General features: G+C 57.3%; 2 protein-coding genes across 6 annotated transcripts in view; one reads left to right on the top strand and one right to left on the bottom strand.

The window, feature by feature from the left end:
* Positions 1-11,519, bottom strand: part of LMX1B (LIM homeobox transcription factor 1 beta) — an 86,239-nt gene extending 74,720 nt beyond the window's left edge. For 2 of the 5 annotated variants that reach the window (XM_071817328.1, XM_071817329.1), the window contains exons 1-2: positions 11,058-11,519; positions 10,553-10,739 (exon numbers count right to left, since the gene is read on the bottom strand). In XM_071817328.1, the coding sequence (XP_071673429.1) occupies positions 10,553-10,739; positions 11,058-11,196 (326 nt within the window). In that variant the 5' untranslated portion in view covers positions 11,197-11,519. Of the gene's footprint in view, positions 1-4,844; positions 5,000-5,496; positions 5,655-10,552; positions 10,740-11,057 lie in introns of those variants that run through there. The other 3 variants (XM_065853999.2, XM_071817330.1, XM_071817331.1) reach the window with 3 other exon arrangements.
* Positions 11,346-16,086, top strand: LOC139829511 (uncharacterized). Its single transcript, XM_071817373.1, has 4 exons — positions 11,346-11,475; positions 11,758-12,014; positions 13,724-14,063; positions 14,841-16,086. The coding sequence occupies exons 1-4, from the start codon at positions 11,346-11,348 to the stop codon at positions 15,113-15,115; spliced, it is 1,002 nt and encodes a 333-aa protein (XP_071673474.1). The 3' UTR covers positions 15,116-16,086.
* Positions 16,087-22,693: the final 6,607 nt, after the last annotated feature.

The following is a 22,693-nucleotide window of genomic DNA, read 5'->3' as shown; positions in this document are numbered from 1 at the left end:
GAAGCGATGCTGGGGAACTGGCACGGGCAGCGGGGCCAACGCAGCGCGGCTCTAAGGCCCATGGGAGCAGGAGCTGCAGCTCCGAGCACCGTCTGCCTCCCCGGACGCCCACCCGGGGCCCAGGGACCCCCCCAGGGCCAGGATGGGAAGCTGACGCTGGAATACAAACGCTGCACCCTCCACGGAACCCTCTCCCAGGGCAGCTCGTGCCAGGGGCAGCGGCTGTGGCGGGGACCCCCTCGGTGGGGATTCCGCCTGTTCCCCCACTAACTCAGTCGCTGTCGGTCGTGACGCCGCCTTCTCCCCGCAGCCGAATCCCTTGTTTGTTGGAGCTCCAACCACCAAGCCTGCACGTTCAAACATACGATAGTATCGCTGCAACATTTCACATGCCATTTATTCCCTCAAATAGCTTTACTCCCTTTATACTTTTGCAACATTTCAGAAATGGCTCCTGACAATGATCTGTCTTCTGTACTACAAGGACTCCCATCGCTGCCTCATCTGTAAAAAACCAGTGTTGCTTGTCATCCTACACACACAAACCAAAAGGCACATGCTGGACATCGCAGCATGAGCATCAGCGCTCACGTGAATGCCGCAATAAGAACAAACAGCACACGGCTACAACACCGTTATTGTCAACCACTCAACTTCCACAGGAAAATGTACAGAGAGCTTCCTTGCAGCTTGGGAAAACGTTGGTAAATGAAGTAGTGAAGTAAATAATTTCTCATACGTGTGTGCAAACAAACCAAAGTGAGAAAGACTTCAGACACTGCAAAGCCTCGGCACGCCTGGCTGACAAGAAAGGGAATCATTAGAAGAGCAGCATCACCCTGGCGCAGACGGACGCCCAGCACGCGGGAGCTGCTGTCCCAGAGCTCGGGGAGGACCACGCTTCCCTCGCCGGCGGCAGCGCGTGGGACCTGGCCCACGGGGTCACGCTCCGCATGTCAGACTTCTCTTGTCATCAGATGAAGCCCATGCCAAGATCCAACTGAGAAGCCAACTCACAACGTTAAACTGCGACTTCTATCTGGGGGGATTCACCTGTGAAGAGTCCCATCCCCAAAACCTTCAGCGAGCGGCTCCACTGGGCTCTCTCTAGACACTTGCTGTCAGGGAACCTGACCTTGCACGGCACGGCAAGCTGCTGCACGTCGGGGCAATTGGCTTCCCTGGCATTACTCATGGGAGCCTCGGGAGCCGGGATTTGCCGGCTCAGGCGCCCGCCGGGGCCCAGGAACTGGCGGCGTCAGCTGCTGGGTGCAGGGAGCGCTCCCGCGCCGGTGACGGCTGCAGGAGGAATGTGCTGCCAACCTCCGCCAGCGCCGCAGCCCACTGCGCGCACCGGCGCTCTGCAGATCGCGCTCTGAAGTTCTAACAGAGAGGTACTGACTCACAAACCTCCACAGAGCGGACGCTCAGGCTGCAAACCACGATTGTTAACAGCACGGACAGAGAGGGAGGGTCAGCTCTTTCTCCCCTGCAGGTCAGAAATGCAAACCTGTGGCTGCCCAGGCAGACCCACCAGAGGTGACCCCATCTCACGGAACCCCCGCTCACCCACCACCGCCTGCCCGCGGGTCCTGCCCTGGGCGGGCTCAGCAGCCAGCGCAGCCCCGTCCTGCACTCGCCAGGGGACGGAGCGGGGACCCGGATTCCCAGCTGCTGGAAGAAGTAACTGAGGCGGAACGGGGCTGTGTGCCCTGCCAGCTCCAGCCCTCAATGGTGCTGGGGCCACCCGACTGTCACACGCAGCTTCCCCCCGCCGAAGGCAACTCACCTCTGCCGTGGTCATTTCAGTGTTTCAGTTTGCATTTTTTGTCTTATTTTCATTACTTCCTACGGTGCTTTATTGTGATTTGCTAATAAACCTCTTTGTACGATACAGAATTAAACACTCGTCTCATTTCACATGCATTATCAAAAGAAACCTCAGCAAGCATACCCGCATCCCCCCCATAAAAGCGGGTTAAAGTTGTGACACAAGAGAGAAAACAAGCAAGCAGTGAAGCTGCTTGTGTCAGGAAGCTGCAGGAACAGCTCTGGCAGGTGACAGAAAAGTGCCAGCTGTGGGCAGGACGAGTGTGCCAAAGGGCAGGATCCCACAGGCTGAAAACAACTGCTCTGTGGAGCTGACGTTAGTGAGAACTGTAACCCCGCTCGCTAATGGGTGTTGGCAGGCATCACACTGCAGGCCCACGGAGCTCCCAGTGACCCCAGTTCCCGCTGGGGCTGGCACCTCCGGACCGCAAAGGCCATCCCTGGTCATCCCACCCCGTCCCATCCCACCCCCATTCCACAGCAAACGCGCTTTCTCGCTGGTACCCGCCAAGCGCCCCCGCGCCCTGCGTGCAAGGAGAGGAGAGAAGCAGCGATGTCCCTGTCAGTCTGAGAGAACGAGTAACCACTGGCTGTGACTACAAATGCTTTAAAACAACATTAATAATTTCTTCCGCAAGTTCAAATTTGCTTACTTCCTATCATAACAATAACCTATCATAAAAGTAGCAACTGCAAGAAAAATATAGACTGTTATTCTTTGTTTTGTTTTGGTGCTGGTTGTTTTTGTAATCAGTGAACGGTGATTCAGGTCACATGAAGGAACAAACACGTGAAAGCAAACTTTCTAACAGCTACCAGGAGGATTTGGTCCTCAGCATGTGCACATAAATTCCATTAGCTCTTACTGGGAGAGTGCACGTGCACTCTTGTACATTATAAATAATACACTGATTGCAGTAAAATCAAGAGCCAAATTCTCTCCTTTGATGAGCAAGGATGGCTCTCATTGAAGTCAACAGGAATTGCATGTTCACAAGTTCATGTCAACATTTGCAAAGGAAGATTTTGTGCTTATTAAAAATATATTATGTTTTGGAAGCAAACCAAATGACCTCCACGACAAGTGTTCTCTGTAAACGCATGGGCTTGTTACAGGAGCATCGGAGTACAAACCCTTATAAAGTTCCCAAGAACCATGTTACTCCTTGTTTATGTCAACATTAAGGGCATCTCATCAATTTGTACCATAGCGGTTCTGCTGTATCTATAAAGAAGATCACTGTAAAATTTCAAACCCAGCAAAATAACAAACTGGAATTAATCATATTAACAATTCCTTCACCGTAACACAATCTCACAAACGTCTACTTGTTCAGCTGCCCACGGACAAACAGTTTTGAGAGGAAACCCCCAGCTCCGCGGGAGCGCGGCCACGCGCGGCGCAGCTGGTGCCGCCGGCCGCCACGTCCCCAGCGCCGGCCACGCACCCGTCACAGATCCTGCCCCGGCTGCACTGATCCGCGTGTTCCACCTTCTCGAGACAGTGGATACTTACTGTTGCATACAAGATACTTCATTTTAAGGGGTTTTCTTTTACATTAAAATTGCATAATATGCTACACATGGTGCTTTCTACTTATAAGGCATATTTAGCATCCAATAAAGAGCAACAGCAACACATCTATCCTGTGTATGTGTTGGTCATATAAAAGGAGAAAACATTTGCTACCGGTGATCTGGTGGGGAGCAGGCGGAGCCCGCTGCGCACCGCGCTGCTCTGCAAGGGGCCCGCGCAGGGCCCGGCCCCGAGCGCCGCCGCCCCCCCCGCGGGGGCTCCTCCCGGCCCCGAGCGCCGCCGCCCCCCCCGCGGGGGCTCCTCCCGGCCCCGAGCGCCGCCGCCCCCCCCGCGGGGGCTCCTCCCGGCCCCGAGCGCCGCCGCCCCCCCCGCGGGGGCTCCTCCCGGCCCCGAGCGCCGCCGCCCCCCCCGCGGGGGCTCCTCCCGGCCCCGAGCGCCGCCGCCCCCCCCGCGGGGGCTCCTCCCGGCCCCGAGCGCCGCCGCCCCCCCCGCGGGGGCTCCTCCCGGCCCCGAGCGCCGCCGCCCCCCCCGCGGGGGCTCCTCCCGGCCCCGAGCGCCGCCGCCGGGCCGCAGCTCCTCCGGGCCACACCAGCGGCAAACAAAGCGTCGAAGAGCAGAGCTGCCGCACTTTTGTGTTGCATTTAAAGAGGCTTCTAGAAACGGGGTAATTTGCCCAAACAAGGCACGCAAGATTTAGATCTCTACAGCACGCAGTTACAAACACATTAAAACCAAAAGTCAGCTCGTTCTACTTCACAAGTATTATCACTTTTTTCTCTCTTATGGTCTCTATTCTCAAACTCAGACATCTAGCTTTACTTTCCACATTTATTTTAAGCTAAATATGAATTTGTCCACATATTTTTGTACTCGGTTACTGAAGGAGAAAAGTGCCACCAGTGCTGTTAAAGCTCCCGCTGCAGCAAAATAATCTCCCTGTTCCACCTTTTAAAGTATCTCAACTCAGAAAACACCTCTGCTTTCTCAAAAGAATTCTAATACTTTTTTATCAAACAAAACCCAGTTTTAATCATAGCTTTAGATGTAGCATGCCACAATTACACAGTCTGCAAGGTGTATATTCAATAATCATTCCCTGCCCACTTGATATATTTATTTCACTTAAAGAAAGGAAATTTCTGTTCTTACTTCCACTCATGTAAACCCAAAGTAACTGCTCCAACTTCGTTATCTGGCTGCTGGAGACTCAGCTCTCGAGGTTCACATCACATTGTTACTTAAACCTTATTCTTTGTTTCAGAACAAAAGTGGAGTTTTTACATTTTGTAACGAACAAGAAACTGTCATTTCATTGTGAGTCAATCTTTGCCCGGTGAGTAATGCAAGCAGCCCCAATGGTGCCAAACCCCTCTTCGCTGCACTAACCCGTCCAAGAGCAATACCGGCGTTGTTTACCTTTGCTGGAGATTACTGCACAATTGACTCCACACTTGTATTTATTTACTTGCTGTCTTACCTCACTTGAGCAATAACGTGACACACCGCGCAGGCCAAAAAGAGTAGCCAAAGAGAAGCGTTTATCCCTGGTTTTTCTGCAAGGATGTTGTTTGACCCAGCACACCCTTCGTAGTGGACCTTGTCGTGGTCTTTTTCCATCTCTCTGGGGTTTAAAGTTCACAGTGAATCTGCATTTTATGCAACTCGTGACACGGCCCGCGCAGCCCAAGCAGTAGAAAATCCCTTTCTAACACTATAAGGAAACGTTACTGTTGTATTCACACACCACGTTTGTCCAAAACTGCCACAAGGACGGACCAGCGCGGGGAGTCTCGTGCCAACCAAACAGAGAAGGCACCAAACGCAGGTTCCCCCATCGCCGCCCCGGGGCTGCGGGCACCCGAACCCCCACGGGCGGGCACGCGGACCCCAGCCCCCCGGCCACCCCCGGGCCGGCCGCACCGCTCCTCCCAGCAGAGGAGACATTCAACAACATGGAATTAATTCCTGCTACAACGAGGAGCAGCAGATTTAGCAGAAATCTGAACTCTGTCTGGAATGAAAAATAAAAACCACAGCTGCATTGTGAAAAGCGTACTGCTTTTCCTCCTGAATATCTGTCAAGCTACCTGACTAAATTAAACACCCTCCCGTTGTGACTATGCACCCACCTTGCCCATTCACCGGAGCAGAAAGCCTGATTAGATGTGCCGTGCTTCGGACGTTGCTCCACAATGGGGGCAAGCAAGAGGGGTACGGGTTTACAGCTGAAATACACTAACAACATAATTACTCTGAGACATTTTAATTCTAGTATTTTATCCTTATATATCATTGAGAGTTGAAAAGGTGTGATGTATGCTTTTGAACTAGTTCAAAAGTTCAGGCCAAAAAATAATAGAAAAAAATAATATACATGATTTCTAAACAGAATACAAAATGTTACTGTTTGTTATATATTTAGTGAAGATATTTTTGCAGTGTATTCCATATTTATTGGTTATGTTTTCTTAGGTTAGTAGTTAGCATTATAAATTATCCTCTTATTAATCTAATTGCATATTGCCTACATCGCAAAAAGATCCTCCCTATCATTTTCTACTATGGATTAGTACAAATTACGTATTACCACTGCAATTACTTTGTCCAATACGGTTACCGTGAATGTAGCAGAAAACCAAAATGTCTCCCCAAATTCTCCAGCACGTTCCGCCCCGGGTCCCGCTCGTGTTCGCTCAGCCCAGCGCCGGGCGGTGTCCCCAGGAGCCCGCGGGGCCGGGGGTCCCTGCAGTGCCGGGGGGTCCCCACTGAGGGGGACCCGTGGGGCTCTGCCCGCCCATGGCCGCTCTGCTGACGTCATCGGCAGAAATAACAGCGACTTCTCCTCCGCACTCCCGCGTTTGGAATTGCTTCGAAGAGCTCAACAGCCCCGTTGCACAGAGGATTTTTAACCGGGCTGGTGTGTCTGATAGTGCAGGGCTGGTCGGATTTTCAGCAAAAACGCCAGAGTATCTCAGCAGCTTTTAAAGGCGTTTTTAGTGGATGACATAACCTTAATCATTACTCCACGTCCTGGGCATGTGCTCAGGCCACCTCTCATCCCCGAGTTTCAATCCGTTCTTAGGCTGTTTCCTAACGACGCTGCGCAAGGACGAGAGCCGGTCTGACACGGAGCACAGGCAGCGGGACGCTGCCGCTCCTCGCAGCTCTGCTGGGCTCGGATGACGAACGACGGCACTGGTGAGCGCAACGCCACGCCTGGGGCGCCTCAGTTACCAACATTTAAAAAGAAAGAAAGAAAGAAAAATAAAACAGAAAACAGGTAAAATCTTCCTGTTAGCAAACAGTTGTTACCCGTTCTGCATGTAGCAGGATGTGGGAGCTCGAGTCACCTCTCGCGCGGCAGCTCGAGTCACCTCTCGCGCGGCAGCTCCTGCCTGCATTCCACAGCCCGCGCTGCGAGAAAAATACCATTCACCAGAATACCGGGCAGTCACTAATAGGAAGCTTTTGTCTTATTTCAAATATAAAACGCCGCCACGCTGGGAAACAGCAGCCTCAGCGCTATCCTCGTGTGCAGGAATGTCCCGGGTCTGGCCAGGGCACCGCGTCCCCCGCTGCTGCGCGCAGACCAGCCCGGCAGCCCCGGGACGCGCAGGGCGACCGCGCACAGACACCCCAGAAACACGCACCGGGTCCTTTCCAATAGCCTGACCTACCCTGAGGAATCTCACAAAACCCCAGATATTGCTCTTTCCTACCCTACGCAAAACTTAGAATACGTTAATGAAAAATTATTAAATAGCAACTCTGATTGTTTGCTGTCCTATCCCTTGAAAAAATGCTCCATTTTACAGCCTTTATTTTCAAAGCTAGAAGAGGAATACAGATCCTTCTAGAAATTATATGTACTTCTTACATATGAAATATGTAACCTGAAACACAGCATGTCTTTTTTTAACATCAACGATAACTAGGGCAAATCGTTATGTAACGCTGAGCAGGGAGATAAAAACAAACCAAACAGCACAATCACAAAAAACCTGAAAATATACAAATAGAAAAAAAAATTAATATTTATAATTATTAACATTTTATATCAGGAAGCACTGTTATGAGTGGAACAACAAATAAATTCATTTAAGCAAAGCCCTGGAATGTAACTGCTGCAACCCCCATTTGTGATCAACGTTCATTCTGGAGGTTTCAGTTTGTCAGAAAGAAAACTTCTTTTCAAGAAAAAAGAAGAGTCCGTGTAAGGTTGAACGTTTAACAACCCCGCAACGCGGCCGAGCCCCCGCTGGAGCCAGAGGGCTCGGCTGACGGGAGCCAGCCGCCCGTGCCACTGCGCTGCTGCTCCTCCTCCCCTGAAAACTGCCATCGAATGTACCTGCGACCCTCAAAACCCTCCATGTTAGCAAAATAAGTACTTTGCATTAAATCAGGGTGTACTTGTGCAAAGATTGTGTTGAATTACTTGTATTAAAAGAGTCTAAAATACATACGCAGCTTAGATGCTGGTTCCACTGATGTACAACGATATTTCTGTGACAAAACACACTTATTGGGCACCTCTGACTACTTCAAACTGTGCTTGGGCCACTGATCCACCTCCCCAGGATTTATTCTGGCCCTCCAAGCATAGGTGCAGCTTCAAACAGACAGCTTTTTAACAGCAAAACAAGGAGAAATGTTTTCAGCCTTCCCCCTAACGCGCGACACCCTGGTCCGCGGCCGGGCAGGAGCCGCTCCTGACCCAGTGAAAGGTTTAAGGTCTGATATCTGACCCATCAGGAGCTTGCTTTCATTAGAAAGACGAGACACCGGTTTGCAAAGATACACACACAGCACTTGATTATAGTCCTGGGAGTTCTGGAGAAATCTGACCTTTAAATTACATTACTATGGACAGCAACATCTATTTAAAGCAAATTTCAGTAACTAAGATATTTAAATAATCTTTATTCTCCCTCTTTTTTGTTTTTTCTCCCCAGAGGTCTGTTAGAGGACTCGGGATAAGACAAAGCGTGTGATTTGCTGATCCCGGTGTTCCCCTGCACCGACCCGGCCCCGTCTCCCCGCTGCACGGCCAGCTGCTCGGCCACAGGCACTGCCCCCGCGCACCGCGGGGCCGCGGCTGCACGGCCGCTGGAGGGGACGGGCACAGCTGCTCGCGCCTTCGCCCTCCTGCCACTGTCCCACCGATAAACCCGACCGTCCACTCCGCACGGCCCACGGAAACCGCCTGCACGATCAACGGCCATTCGCACACCTCAGCTACCATAGGAGAGTATTTCTCTGCGTCTAAAAGGCAGCAGACAGAGGAAGCACACAAACAATGCCAGCGCAGGTTCACGTGTTTGCTCTTTGGGGCTAATAAAATTTCAGAGAAGCAAATTTAGATTTAGCGTGTCCCCCCCTTCCCTGGAGCCGCGGCTGCTGTCAGTCCGCAGGGCACACACAGCAGGTTACCATGTCATGTCACACGAGGTGCTGGGATTCAACAAAGGCTAACATGGTGATATCTTTTTATTGCTCGTCAGCCTGGTTACCCCGTTTCCCCCTATACAATTGGACACCTTGGATAATAAGGAAAGTTCTGAAGCAGTGACGTGTCTATTTTCAGTCAGAAAAGCATTTTTGTTTTCACAAAGCAATATTCTAGGATCTTGCTGTTTAAGCTGCAAAGCGTTATCCCTTATTTTACAAAAACTGAAGATGGGACTTAGTGGGTATATATATTTTTTTAACTAAAGTAAATATTTACATTGCCAAATAATGTTTTTTTAGGCAGCCTAAAGACTATTCTTAATTCTTTCCTAATTAATAAAATACCTAAGGTAGTTCTACATACAGAGGCAGAAGTTTCATCGATCTACAACTACAGCTACCACAGCGTGTTTTATTTTGTGCAGAAGCAGAAGGCAGAGCCCATGGACACGCTCCCTACACATGGACACGAGAACATACAGCTAATGCTGAAGCCCTGGCCCCGGCAAGGGCAGGATCGCAGGATCGCAGCGGCCCAGCGGAGGGGAGCTCCGGGTTATTTTCATGTGAAGCGCCAGGCCCACGGCAGAGTCTTTGGTAGCGTGCTGGTGAGGGCTGCAGTACGAAATAACACGTTTTGTTGTAATTCCTGAACAGGGGGACATTTATCTGGGCCATTTATACAAGAGTTATAACCCTAACAATATTTATACTCAGCATGTCATGTTAGCATTTACTACCAGTTTCCATGGAGATGGATTTTCATGCTGTAGCTATGAAATGCACATTGTTGCCACTAAGCCACTTCAGGCCTTTCTGGAAGCCTGCTGAATGCCTGACAAAAGTTGATGCAAACCAATAGTTGTTGTTCTTTGTTTGTTGCCAGACTTCTAGCAGAGCCATATTATGTCCTAGTGATTGAAGTGCCCATGTTCGCCCCCCTCCCGGCACAAAAAGGATCCTCAATTTCGGTGACAAGCATGAAGTGGGCTTCTGCAGGGGAGGACAAACACGGCGCGGGGCAGGGGCTCTGTCTCCGCGCAGGGACGCGGCGCGGCGGGAGGCCGCCTCCCAACAAAGCCTGACATTTGGGGATAAAGCCTAAATAAAATAAAGCGCGGGCAGCGCCCGGGCCGGCAGGGCCGGAGCCAGCGCCGGGCTCCTCCTGCCGCGGAGGCTCGGCCGGCGCCAGTCCCCGCGGCTGGGCCCCGCGGGCACCGCCGCGCCAGCCCGCGCACCCTCCGCGCCCGACGGCGATCGGTGGCAGCGGGAGGGCACCGACGGCGCTGCCGAGCCCCGCTCGGGCGTGCCGGCCCCGCCGCCGGGCAGCCCGCCGGGCCGCAGGTCTGCGCCCAGGCGCTCCCGGCGGCGGCGGGACGGGGCTCGCCCCGGGCGCAAGGGCCGCGCGGGGCGGCTCGGAGCCCGAACAGGCCGCCTGCTGCCCTCCGACGGCGCCGCAGGGTCCCAGACCGCAGCGGGTCCGAGCGCTGCGGAGCCCGAGGCGGGGGCAGCTCTCTGCTCGGGCCGGGCGCTGTGCCTCGAAGTTTCTCCAGTCCCGCCCGCCGCCGCCCGGGTCTCCGCTCGCCGGGGCTGCCACCCGCGCAGCCGCGGGCCCCGGGGCGGCGTTTCCCCGCTCTGCCGTGCTCCGGGCTGCAGCACTGTGGCGGCGACCCGCTCGGAAACACGCTCCGAGCCCGCAGCCCGGGCCGGGCCGGGGCTGCCCCGCCGCGCTCTTACTGTTGGTAGTCCTGCTTGCAGTAGAGCTTTCGGTCCCGGAAGTAGCAGCTGGTGGTGAGCGCTTGCTGACACGCCGCGCACTGCAGGCACTCCTCGTGCCAGGAGGACTCGTTCACCCGCATCAGAAACCGGTCCGAGATGGGCCGCTGGCAGCCCTCGCAGACGGCCTGGTGCTGGCAGTCCGACCCTGCGAAGGGCAGAGAGCGGCGTGAAGCGCCTGTCCCGGCCCCGCTCCCCCGGCCCGACCCGCTCCCGGCCCCGCTCCCCCGGCCCGACCCCGGCCCCGCGGCAGCCGGCGGGCGCGCGGCCCGGCCAGCCCCGCAGCTCGGCGACATCGAGCTTGGCGGCCGCCGCTGAGCTCGCGCCCCGCAAACGTCGGTGAAAAGGTTCCGCGCCCGCCGGCAGCCCGCAGCAGCCCGGGCCGGGCCCCGCCGGAGCGCAGCCCCGGTACCGAGCGGAACACGGGGCTGCTTTTGGCGCGGCCGAGAAACGAGCGGCAACTCACCCAGCAGCACTCCCAACGTGGCCGGACCCGAGCGCAGAGGGTGGTCTTCCATTTTAATACCGTCCAGCATCTTTGAGCAGTCCGACTGGCCCCGCGTAAAGCAACGTTCCAAGGACTCGGGACCTGTTGCGATGTCCATGGGGCGGGCGGCGGCGCTGCCCGGCGCTCCGGGGCGGCGGGGCAGAGGCGCTGCCGGGCGGCGGGGCCGTCTCAGCCCCGCGTCTGGCCGAGCTCGGGGACACTCTGCGGCCGGGAAGAGGGAGTCGCTTTTATTTTTATCTGGGAGACATGAGGAGCGTTTCCTGCCTGGACTTCCAGAGACGGGGGGCAGAGGAAGGAGCCGGCGCCGCTGCCCATGGGGGCAGCCCGCGCTACACGGGCGCGCACATGCCGCGCACACGGCGCAGGGCAGCCCGCGGTGTCACCTGCTCGCCGGAGCCCCACGCCCTCCGCGGAGGGCCCTCCCGGGGCCGGGCCGGGCGGAGCGGCGGGGCCGGGCGGGGCGGCGGGGCTTCCCCGGCGCTCCGCAGCCCATGTGCCATGCGGCGTCCCGAGGAGCCGCGCCGTTTAGAGCAGGGGCTGCGGCGGAGGAACACACCCCCCGGCGCCTCACCCCTCCTCAAACTTGCTGACATTTGAACTCCATTGGTGCGCGCCGTATCGCTGCGCCGCGGTGATCCGTCTCCTCGACGTCAAATAGTGCCCTGGCCCCGCCGGGCCCCCGCGGCCCCCGAACCGCGGCGGCGCCCAGAGCGCGGGGCGGGCGGGCTCCGCGCACCCCGGGGCGGCCGGCGCGACCGAGCGGTTGCGGGCAAAGCGGGCCTGGGGCGCGTCCTCGCGGGCCGTGGCCGGGGGAGAGAGCGAGCGCGGCCGCCGAGGATCGCGGCGAAGCGGGGCCGCGGCAGCTCCGCTCCGCTCCCGGCCCGACGGCGGCTCCCGGCTCCTGCCCTGCCCGGGGTAGGTAGCAGCGCGCGTCCCCGCTGGGCCGCGGGCAGGTGACGGCGGGACCTTCCCTCGGGGCAGCCGACGCCGCCGGGGACGCGGGTCTGTCCCGCGGGCAGTGGCGGTGCGACTGGCCCCGGCGGGGGATGCGGGACGTGGCGCGGGGGTCGCACCGCGCCCTCCTTTCGCTACCGGGCGGCTCCACACAGTCGCGGCGGGGCCTCCGGCGGGAGGGCCCGGCGGCGCTTGGCGGGCAGCGGCCCCGGGGGAGCGGCCGGCGGCCCGGGCCGAGCAGCGGCCCGAGGATACGGGACCCTCCCGCGGCAGCCCGGGAGCGATCGGCGCGGCCTCGATCCCGCTTCCCGAAAAGTGCTCGGGCTGCGCTGCGCTGTTAACGCGCTTAAATCGCTAAAGCGTTTGAACGCGTAGAGGCTCCGTTTGTGTGTGCAGTGCGTGTATTTGCACACAATGTGCGTGTACAGAAACGGCCGTATTTGAACACACTGCGCTCTCTTATTCCGTCTTAGAAAACAAAACAAATGGGAAAAGCGATACCCGCCGATCTCCCCGTGCTAGAGGGAGAGCGCCTGAAATCCCGCGTCTCGGGCTTTCCTTTCGTTTTTGTTTTTCTGCCGATACCGCTAAAAAAAAAAAAAATCTAAATCCGAGGAAATAAAAATCCGGAAAGGATTCCGCGCGGAGTTTCTTAATGTGACCCATGATGTGCTGTGACCCTGCCGAAGGAAGGGAGTTTATTTGGTAATGCTCCCAAAATATTGATATTTAATAAGCAGGACAAGTGTTAACTTGAATTACTTAATGCTTCTTTTTCTGGGTCTTAAGATAAAGCCTTCTTTTTATGCCGTTTTCGTACAGAAACATCGCTGAAATAAATGATTATGTTTTACTTAAATATTTTGGGAAAGGTTTTCAGTAATAGAGCTTATTTGATTTTTGTTCTGGACAGTACAAATTTGAAAACCTTTGTAGATAATGCTGAAAAAATAATATATGATTATTTAATTCTAAGATCAAGATAAAAGCTGCTTAGATTACAGAGTTCAATCATTGAAGAAAAAGCTTCTCGTTTACATTAATTTTTTATGTTCCCTTCATATTTTCTTGTAAGGATTCAGTGTTTTCCGTCACATAGGGCTTCCATCAAATTATCTTCTACAATTGCAAGGAAAATTAGAGTCTCTCTTTCCGCAGTAGTTTTCATAACTTCTCATTTTAAAATAATAATAAAAAATAAAATAAATAAATTAAAACCAAACGAGAGCAAGGCTGCGCGGGACAGTGAGAGCAGAGCGGGAGCCTCCCAGGCTCGCACCCACAGCAATAACTCAGTCTTTGTTCGTGGGCTTTTACTCAGAAATATCACACCAAATATTTGTTGCTTCTTGCCATGTGTGGGTACGAACACTGCACCGGATAATTATTATCTCTGCCTCTTACCCCCAGAACAATTCGATGAGGTGTTGCACTCGGTTTATATAGTGCTTTTAACGAAAAACAAAATACAATTAAAACACCCACGCACAAAACCATCACAGAAATAAAACCAAACCAAGACAAACGCAACCCCACCTCCCCGTGGCTTGGTTCTAATTCCCTATTTATTTGCAAGGCAAATCTTTTTGTTTTGAGGTGTTTTGTTTTAATGTTGAGACTCGAGCAAGAAATGCAGCCAGTCACAATTCCGCGTTTCCTAAATAAAACAGGGAAGAGTGAGGCACCGGAATAAAGAGCAGAGGGCTGAGCCCGCTGGAGGAGCCTCGGCGGCCGCTGCGCTGTGTGCTCGCGCGAACTCTCCCGCAGTGCCGCTCCGGCGGGACGAGCCGCCCCGCTCCTTCTCCTGCCCGGTGCATTCGCAAGGCCGTGCCGGGCGCTCCGGGGAGCACCGCGGGCGCTCGGCGGACAGTGGGCGGCGAGACCCCTCTCCTCCGTGGGGCTGCAGATGCGTGAGGGACAGAACCGCCTTGCTCGGTGTTCGCTCGGGACAGCGGGGGGGACTCCGGTCTGCTCGACAAGGAGAACAGAGGAACTCCCCGCTTTCCCTGCGTAAGCGTGCTGTCCCCGCTCGGGTGCGAGGCTGCCTGCGCATCCCGGCTCCCTGCATGCGAGCAGCCCTGCCGGGCTCCCCGCGGTCCCGCCGTCCCCGCCCGCCTTCCCGGCTGTCGCCGGCGCGTCCTTGCGGGATGCCAGGGATACAAGACGCCTCGAGGCACGGGCTGTTCCGCAGGCTGCGGTATCTGCTGCCCTGGTGCGGACCGTACGGTCCAGCCGTGCGCTGCGTGCAGCCCCGCGGGGTGCGCTGCCGAATCCGCGGGTCCGGGGTGCACCCCGACCACGGGAGGTCGTGACCGCGCAGCGCACACGGCACGGCACAGCTCGGCTCAGCCGACCCCGGCCCGGCTCAGTTAGGTCCGGCTCGGTTGACCCCGGCCCAGCTAGGCCCCGCTGCGGCAGGGCCTCAGGCGCAGCCTGCCCCCTGCCGGCGCGTGGTGGCACGGCCGGGGCTCCCGCGGGCTCGGCGGGGCCGGGCCGGGAGCGGGCCGGGGTCAGCAGGGGAGAGCAGCGCCCGCAGGGCCGGGCGGTCCCGGGCCGGCGCCGTGGGTCGGGGCAAGCGGGAGCGGGCCTGGCCGGCCCGGGTGTTGCCCCGCGGGGAGCCAGCGGCGCTGCGTGCCTCTAGACGGGGCGGACCGACCTGCCGCCTCGCCGTGCACAGCCCCCGTCCCCAGCTCGGTCTGCGGCGCCCCGGCGGCGGGGCACGGGGGACCCCCGCGGGGCAGCCACGGAGGCAGCAGCTCAATTCGTCCTATGTTTCTCCACCCACAGCTGGACTCTGCGCCTCGCTTCCTTGTGGAACCCCGGTCTTCCCTGCCCGCCAGTGGCCGTCGCCGAAGCATCGCTGCCTGAGAACCCGCCCGCTGCTCGGGGAGCGCGGGGGCACCAGCCCGGCTGCACGGCGGACAGGGACCGAGCCTGTCGCGGGTGCAGCCTCCGGGATGGAGGCTGGCGCGCGCCCCTCGGGCGACCTCTCTGCCGGCGACGCGCGGAGCTCCCTCCGTGTGCCGGACGCTCTCCAAACGGCTCTGCAGCCGCAGCTCTGACCGAGCGCTCGGCGGCGGTGCCCACCCCACACTGCCTCCGCGCTGATCTTCCCGGGCCGCCGCCGCTGCAGCGCCCTGCGGACCGGGCCGTCGTGCGGGGGCCGTCACACCGCCCGGCCCCGACGGCCCGGAAGCCTCGGTGAGGAGGCTTCCTGTCCGGGAAGAGCCGCCGCCGGGTGCGCTTGGCGATGACTGATTCTGCCCGCTCTCCCTGCCTCAGAAGGATAAATGTAAGCGAGCTGCAAAGTGTAGTTACTAATAACAATAACAATAAATTACCGGGCTGTTGCTCAGTAGCACAAACAAACGCTTGCCGTGAACCACGCGGAGCCTTCCCGCGCCTCGCAGCCGCCCACCACGGGGTCCGCCGGACCGGCTGCGCCCCGGCCACAGGGACGGTTCCTGCTTGCCCGGCAGCCTCCTGGAGCAGGTGACCGGGCCGCGCCGGGGTAGACTCGCACCAGGGACCAGGCACGGCCGCTCCACAGCGAGGCCGCCAAGGTGCCCGGCTGGCATGGCCCGTGGGTGGGTGGGCTGGAGCCGGGGGGTCTGCGGTCCGGTCCCTCCGCGCTTGGTGCCCGCCCGGGGAGCAGGGGAACCCCGCGCTATCCCGGCGGGAACAGGCCAGCAGACCACGGTCGGAGGCAGTGCCGCGTGGAAGGCGGAGAACACCGAGCCGGTATTTTAATTAAGCAGGGTCTCTTTGATATAGGGAGCTTGATGCTATCTCTGCGCGCTGTTCCCTTCACGGCAGCTTTTGGGTAAGAAAATTGCTGAGAAAGCTAGATCACACGGAGTGCCGGAGCCTCTCCGAGCAGCCAGAAAGCCCCGGGGAAAGCGGCGGGTGCGTGTGCGGCGCGCTGGGAGTTCCAGCTCTGCTGTGGAGCGGTGCGCGCTGTGTGCATTTTTGGGGGGCCTGGAGGAACTAGAGTCAATTTACCATGATTAAAGGCACAAGCAAGGAGGCGCCACACATTTGCATACGCCTTCATCTTTCCTAAGTGGATTTTTGAGGGCAGCGCAGCAGACAGAGCTGGGCTCCGCGTCCCCCTCCGCCGGAGGAGCGCCCCGCCGTGTGGCCTCGGGGACTGGAGGTCTTGGACTCCTCGCCGGCCCGAGGGCCTCGGCAGCCGCGGGTCGGGTCTCGGCACCAGGGCCCTGGAGCGGTGCCGCTCCGCCGCCCGGTCCCTGCTGCGGCGACAGGCGCGGCTCTGCGCAGCCCTCCCTCTGGCCGCGGCCCAGCGGCTCTGCCCGGCGCCGGGCACAACGCGCAGAGGCCGCGCCCGCCAAGAGGGCTCCGCTGGCGGCGGGCACCGAGCGCCCCCGTCTTCCGGCTCAGACGCAGCCCCTCCGGCCCCGCGTCTGGGCACGGCCCGTGTTACCAGCGCAGCCCCGTCCTTCGCCAGGCCCCCCTGCCCTGAGCCGCACGGCCCAGCCCGGCAGCAGCCGTGCTGCGAGGTGCCCAGCGCAGACGGCTGAGGCCCAGAGGCAGCAGTGGCAGACAGGGACTCGGGTCCCTGCGCAGCCTCTTGGGTCCAGTTCGGACCAAACTCAAGCGCTCCTGCTCCCAATCGGTTTGGCCTCCCGGGGCCCCTGTGCGCCAGGCGCGGGCCGAGACCCGACGGGGCGGCCGAGGCGCTGCTGGCAGAGGCGTGGCGCGCACATGTGTCCCCGCGGCGGCCGGTGCCAGGTGCAGGGCTGGGGGCAGAGTTTACCGCCAGGCTCTGACGGCTCCGCGGGTATCCCAGCCCGGGGGGCTGGGGGGGAGGGAGATGTCTTTTCCCAGTTCAGGGCAAATACTTTCGTTTCACTGGGAAATTTAACCTCTCCTTGGAGTTGGATCCATTATACGGGTTTAATATCCGCTCTTTTACAGCTCAGTGTTGTAAAGGCAGCAGCCAGGTCTGTGAACTCTGACATGTGCACCCACGGGGGGGCAAGGAGGGGGTTGCCGGCGCGGGGCGCGCCTGCGAGCGCAGCCTTTCATCTGCGGGGCCGCCACACCGGCCCCGCCGGCCGGCAGCGGGAGGGGGCGGCGGCGCTCCCCCCCCGTGTTGCCGGGCCGGGCCAGAAGCGTCCGCGCTCCCGCCTGGTCCTTCGGGGCCCCCGCCGCGGCAACCCAGGGGTTCTGACGAAGCCCCACTGCTCCACCGGTCCCGGGGAACGGGCTGGGCCGGCGCGGCGGAGGCCGTGCCCGAGTCGGTGGCCTCCCCAACGCCGGGACACGGCAGGTGCGGAGGCCGGGAGCGCCAGCTAGGCGCTCCTCGCCGAGGGCTGTCCCTGTCAGCCGTACGCGCTTCCCGCAGAGACCCGCTCTGGAGAGTCGCCTCTCCCGCACAGGCGTGAACGGGGCGGTGCGTCGGAGAGACGGGAATGGACGAGGCGACCCCGAACTTTCCGCTTTTTTCCCCGCGAAATGGCAGGTGCGTGGGGCGGCCCGGGCGGGGGCACCGGGCCGGCGCTGACCGCGGGGCCGGGCCGGGCCCTCGGACATCCGCAGCGGGGCAAGCGGGACCGGCAGAAGCGGCCCGGCCCGGCCCCACGGGCACGGCGAGCGCTTGACGCTGCCGCCAGCGAGAGGTACTGCGGAGCGGCACCGGTAACCCGGTGCGGACAGCCGCTCCAGGTTACCCCGCAGGACCTGGTACCCGCGGGGCAGCCACAGGTCACCGCGGGTCCCGCCGTCCCCGAGCATCAGCCGCAGCTCCCGGTGCGTCCGGGCTGCCCGTGCCGAGCGGCCCGTTGGGCCGGGGCGACCGCGGGAGCGCCTGTGCAGGGAGCGGGTTCCCGCTCCTCGCGAGTGGGGGAGCTGGCCGCTCCTCTGCTTTGACGACGCGCTGCGGGATCATTTCTATACATTTAATTGATGAGTGTAAACCCCTTGGTTTTTCGGGAAAAAAAAAGAGCATTCCCACAATGAGAAATCGTTTCGCCCGGGGGCTGAGCAACCTCACGGTTACGACTAACGTCTCTCCCCGCCGTGCCGATCGCAGCACGGACCGCGGCCGCTCCGAGCCGTTCTCCTTCGTGCTCCGCGGCGCCGCGGCCGGCTGGGAGCGGTCAAGACGGCGCCGGCTCCCCTCAAAACCGGCTTCATCGCCCGCCCGCGGTTCCGCACATCCCTTGCTCCCAGGACCGCCTGGGCCGGCGGCGCAGGGTCCGCTGGGCGGAGAGAGCCCCGCCTGTGCCCGCGGCCCTTCCGCGTCTCGCGCAACTGAGCCCGCTCGTCGCGCAGCTATCCGCACGGGGACAACGCAACGGCCGATGTTTGTCCCGACCCGTCCCTGACCGGCCCCGGTCGCCCGGAGCCCCGGTGGGGCCGGCGCGGGTGCGTGGGCCAGGTAGGGCGGCGGCCCTGGCCCGGGGCCGCACGGACACCGGGCCGCCGGCTCGCCCTTTGAGCGTCTTTGCGCGCCCGCGCAGCGCCGCGCTCCCCGCGGATGGGCTGCGGCCAGGAGCCTCCGCCGCATCGGCGCTACCCCCGGCTGCCCGTCCTGCCCCATCGGCGCTGCCCCTGGCTCCCCCGTCCTGCCCGCCGTCCCGGGGAGACCGGGCCGGTCCCTTCTCTCTCCGCCCGGGGCATCCGCCGGCGTGGAAAACCAAAGTATTTGGAGAGAAAGACGAGAGGGCTTTCCCTGCAAGACGTTATCACTTTTTACATAAATATATTAATAGTTAGCAATAAACGCAGTAATGCAGTTGGTAGATAATTGTGTTACATTATTTTGTTGAGCTTTTCTGCTGTGACTCTGCTGAAGTGACTTTGTAACCAGAAAACGACCACGTAAAATGGGGAAAATCAGAAACCTCTCAAATAGATAGTGCTGCTAACCTCGCCGTTCTGAGCACTTGAACAGCGGAGCGGATTGCTGCTTTCTGGTTTGTATTAGTGATTATTGCACTGTCATTAAAGAATGCAGGGGTGGAAATATTTGCTTCGGGACTTAAGCTCACGCGGTACAACAAGAGGGAAGCAAAACGCCGAAGTGTGCGTGCGGCATAGAAAGAATAACGCTCAACGAACTGCAAGAATACCCGAAAGCAGCAGAAGCTGTGTGGGGAGGACTCGGCGCTCCCTGCTCCACCGAGAGCCCCAGCCCTGCGGAGCTGCTCTGCCTGTCTCCGCTTCAGATCCATCTCGGTTGCAGGCTCTGCTCCCCAGCTCCCTAACGCACACGCCTGGCAGCTTGTCATGCAGAGTGCCTGCGTGATGTAATTCCCCAGCATGACTTATTCTCACCTGATGCCAACTGATCGCTCTGAAGATGCACACGAAGCTGCAGGCTCTTCTGGCAGCATTTTCTTGCCCTCTCTCCTTCTCTTGCATGGCGTTTCTGTCTGCCACGCTGGGTGCTGCCAAGACACGACCCGGAGCAGCCCCCGGGGGCCTCGGGGGCTCCATCGCCCGCAGTGGGGCTGTCCGACCGCTCCCGCAGCCCCCGCCGTGCGGGACACCGGCGGCACGGAACAACGCGCTACTTTTGTCTCCCGTTATCAATAAGCACAAAGCTTACTATTTCTAGTTATCTTGCAACGTGAATTTATATAAACTCAGATGCAGCATCTGACTGAAGAAGAATCCATTCTAAAGGTGTTTTCCTTAAAGAAATCCTCTGATCCCGGGGCTCAAAGGTTATCACGAACAATAAACACTTTCACCCTCAGCCTGCTTTAGACAGTGACAGACGAGCCAAGTTGGCACTCCTCCCCGCACTACAGATTTGCTCCTCTAATTATTTTAGCATTTTTATTTTGGTCAGAATAAGATATCTGCATCATTTTCACCGGATTCCTGGTGCCCGGTTTTGCCTCTATTGCACGTTTAGGTGTCCTGGACCTCACATGAGGAGGACGGAGGAGAACGGTCAGAGGGAGATGGAGACTGTTCGACCGCTTCTGGCCCCAGCCTCCGTTTTACTCTTCCAGCAGAGATCCCCCGGGTATCTCTGAAGTTCAATATTTGCATAATGCGGGGAGGAAAACTGTTCCCTAAGAACAATCCGATAAACGTGAACCGAAAGAGTCACATTTACCACAGCTCTGGAGCACCCTTTCAACCCGGGTGAAAAGGGGCTATAAAGCAGATAGCTGGAACACTGGATGGAGAATTTCAAAGTCTGATTTTCAATGGGACTCCTGCAGACGTAAACGCGTTTGGTTGCAGCCTCGGTCACGCAAAAGCTTGGGGGGCAGCATGCCGCCCCCGACAACCATCTGACGCTTTTGAAGCAGCGACTTCTATAGCATAAATTCTGATTCGTGCACTTCACACAAGACCGAGAGTTAAATTCTTATTCAATCCGTAGCATTTTTAAGCTCTATTTAAAAAACAAAAACAAACCAAAAACCCAAACAAACAAAGAAAAAAACCAAACCACCAACCCCAACCAAACAAAAACCAACCGAACGAACAAATCCCCAAACAAACAAAAAACCTGAACCCAAGGAAACAGAACACCCCCCACCCCCAGGCTCAAGCAGCTAGTCATATAAACTCATCGATAAATGCATTTCCATGTCTGATTTTGACTGCAACGGTACGATTAGAGCAGCGGGGCTGTTAGAGCAGCGCAGTCGCTCAGCCCCGCTGTAGGCGAGCTCTGCACCGTCCAGAGCCCCTGCTCAGGACCCCGGCCCCGCGCAGCCGGGCTCGGAGCTGCGCTCAGTAAGGCGAGTTAAGGAAAAGAGAGTAGAGAAAGGAAAGAGAGCGGCGGCCTCGCCTCTCGCTCCCTGTGCGGGCTCTGCGCGCTCTCCCAGCGGAGCTCCCGGGACCCCCGGCAGCCCCGCACCTCTGCAGCCCCGGGCTCAGCCCCACAGCGGCTGCGGAGCCGGGATCGCCTGGGACAGACACTCAGACTCAGATTCTTAAATACTAACAGCACACGAGCGCCTAGGTCTTAATTTTTACTAGTGTCAAGGAATAAACCCATTGCTCATAAAAGTGGGGGAAGACTGAGAATGTTGATGTGTTGTTATACCGGTTTTTTACATGACAGGTTATAAGATTACTCAGGAGGCCAATACAGCACGTTAAAGGGGCTCTCACGTCCCGTTTTCCTCAGCTGTGAAAGTTGGTGAAGTGATAGGATTAGGGGTCATACACATTTAGAGTCCTGTATCACTTGGAGGAATTTCACAGCAGAGCATAAGAAAGAAACCTCAATTAGCTGATTTCAAGCTATCATCATAGACTGGACAGCATGCAGTATGTTTAAAATGTTGTGTCTAATGTCTTTTATTCTAGAGGTTATTTTCCTTGGCTTTGTGTGAGAAAAAGGAACTGCAATCAAAGATTCTAAGAAAAAGTGTGGTTCATTAGTAAAATATGCTATTAAGATATTAATAAGATACATTAATGCAAGATATTGATAAGATATCAAAACGCTGCTGTTAAAATGGGAAAAGGCAGTTGTGAAACCTGTAAGATTTCAAAGTTTCAAGCTGAACTGGCCACAAAAGATGGAGAAGCGTTGCACACCGTTAACGTTTTGTTGTGAACTCCTAAGGCGCCTCTGTTGCCAGAGCAGCCGCCGCTCGCTGCCGTTGGTTTCAAACCTCTCCGGTCCGTCCCCATCGGCCGCGGTGACCCTGGGACCCCAGCGCTGTCCCTGTCCCCGGGCAGGGTGGCTCACGGGCTGCGGCGCAGGGATGGGCTGGAACTGCCCCAGCTGGAGCGCTAAGGGCTGGGGAGAGACGGACAACGGGATGTACAGGGGCACAAGATGGCAAAGACGAAGAGGAATTTTCAGGATAACATTTTGTTTCCTTTTGGCAGGTGACAGACACACAAAGCAGTTGTTATTGGTGGCTAAACAGAGTTCTCAGCGCTCTGAGATGCACGGCTGAAAACATTGCATGTCCATCAGCAAGAATATGTGCTTCTAAAATATAATTACCTTGAAAAAAAAGCATTTTAATTTAAATTACAATTGTTCTATGAGAGACAGATGTGAACTGCTAAAATGTTTATAACGGGGCTTAACAGTAAAAAAACCAAATATTAATGAAATATGTTTCACTGATGGGATTTGATTGGCATACTGTATTAATTACAGGCCTTTCACCTCTGAAACTGCTGTTCTAATCCTGTCAGTACCCAGGGAAAACAATTTAAAGCTTGTTTAAATATTCTAAAATGATATAGAATCATACAGGCATCACCAAAAAAAAAAAAATTTCAGCCTTAGTTTCCTTAAAAAGGAGCATCTGCCAACATATGTGTTCTGGTTTTCATTCTACATCACTACACCTAGAATATTTACAGACACTACTGCGCGCAAATAATATCTGCTGGATCCATAACTTGGAATGGAAATTCAAACGGTAACCGAGTTTCTCCGGTGCCGCGGCCGAGCCCCGCGGGTCCCCAGCAGGTGGGGACGGGAGCGCCAGCGCCTCCGGTTCCATGCACCTATAAAGCACCACGGAAGGGCAGCCCATTTCAGGAGCCTAAGCCTGGGTGTGCAAAATCCATCACTTGGCTTTACAAATATAAGAACAGTTTAAAAGTCACGGATCTTAAACCATCCTTTATTTTTATTCCCAGTGGCCAAAGCAGAGGCTCCTGCCTGATCACAT

The sequence above is a fragment of the Patagioenas fasciata genome, chromosome 20 (assembly GCF_037038585.1).
Source record: "Patagioenas fasciata isolate bPatFas1 chromosome 20, bPatFas1.hap1, whole genome shotgun sequence".
NCBI lineage: Eukaryota > Metazoa > Chordata > Aves > Columbiformes > Columbidae > Patagioenas > Patagioenas fasciata.
Note: the sequence above shows the minus strand (reverse complement) of the source record. Positions and strands in the feature narration are given on the sequence as shown.

Coding starts and splice junctions, on each gene's coding strand:
- LOC139829511 (XM_071817373.1), top strand. CDS start 11,346: ATGAGGAGCGTTTCCTGCCTGGACTTCCAGAGACGGGGGGCAGAGGAA. Junction 11,476..11,757: donor ACGGCGCAGGGCAGCCCGCG/GTGTCACCTGCT, acceptor GACGTCAAATAG/TGCCCTGGCCCCGCCGGGCC. Junction 14,064..14,840: donor GAACTCCCCGCTTTCCCTGC/GTAAGCGTGCTG, acceptor CTCCACCCACAG/CTGGACTCTGCGCCTCGCTT.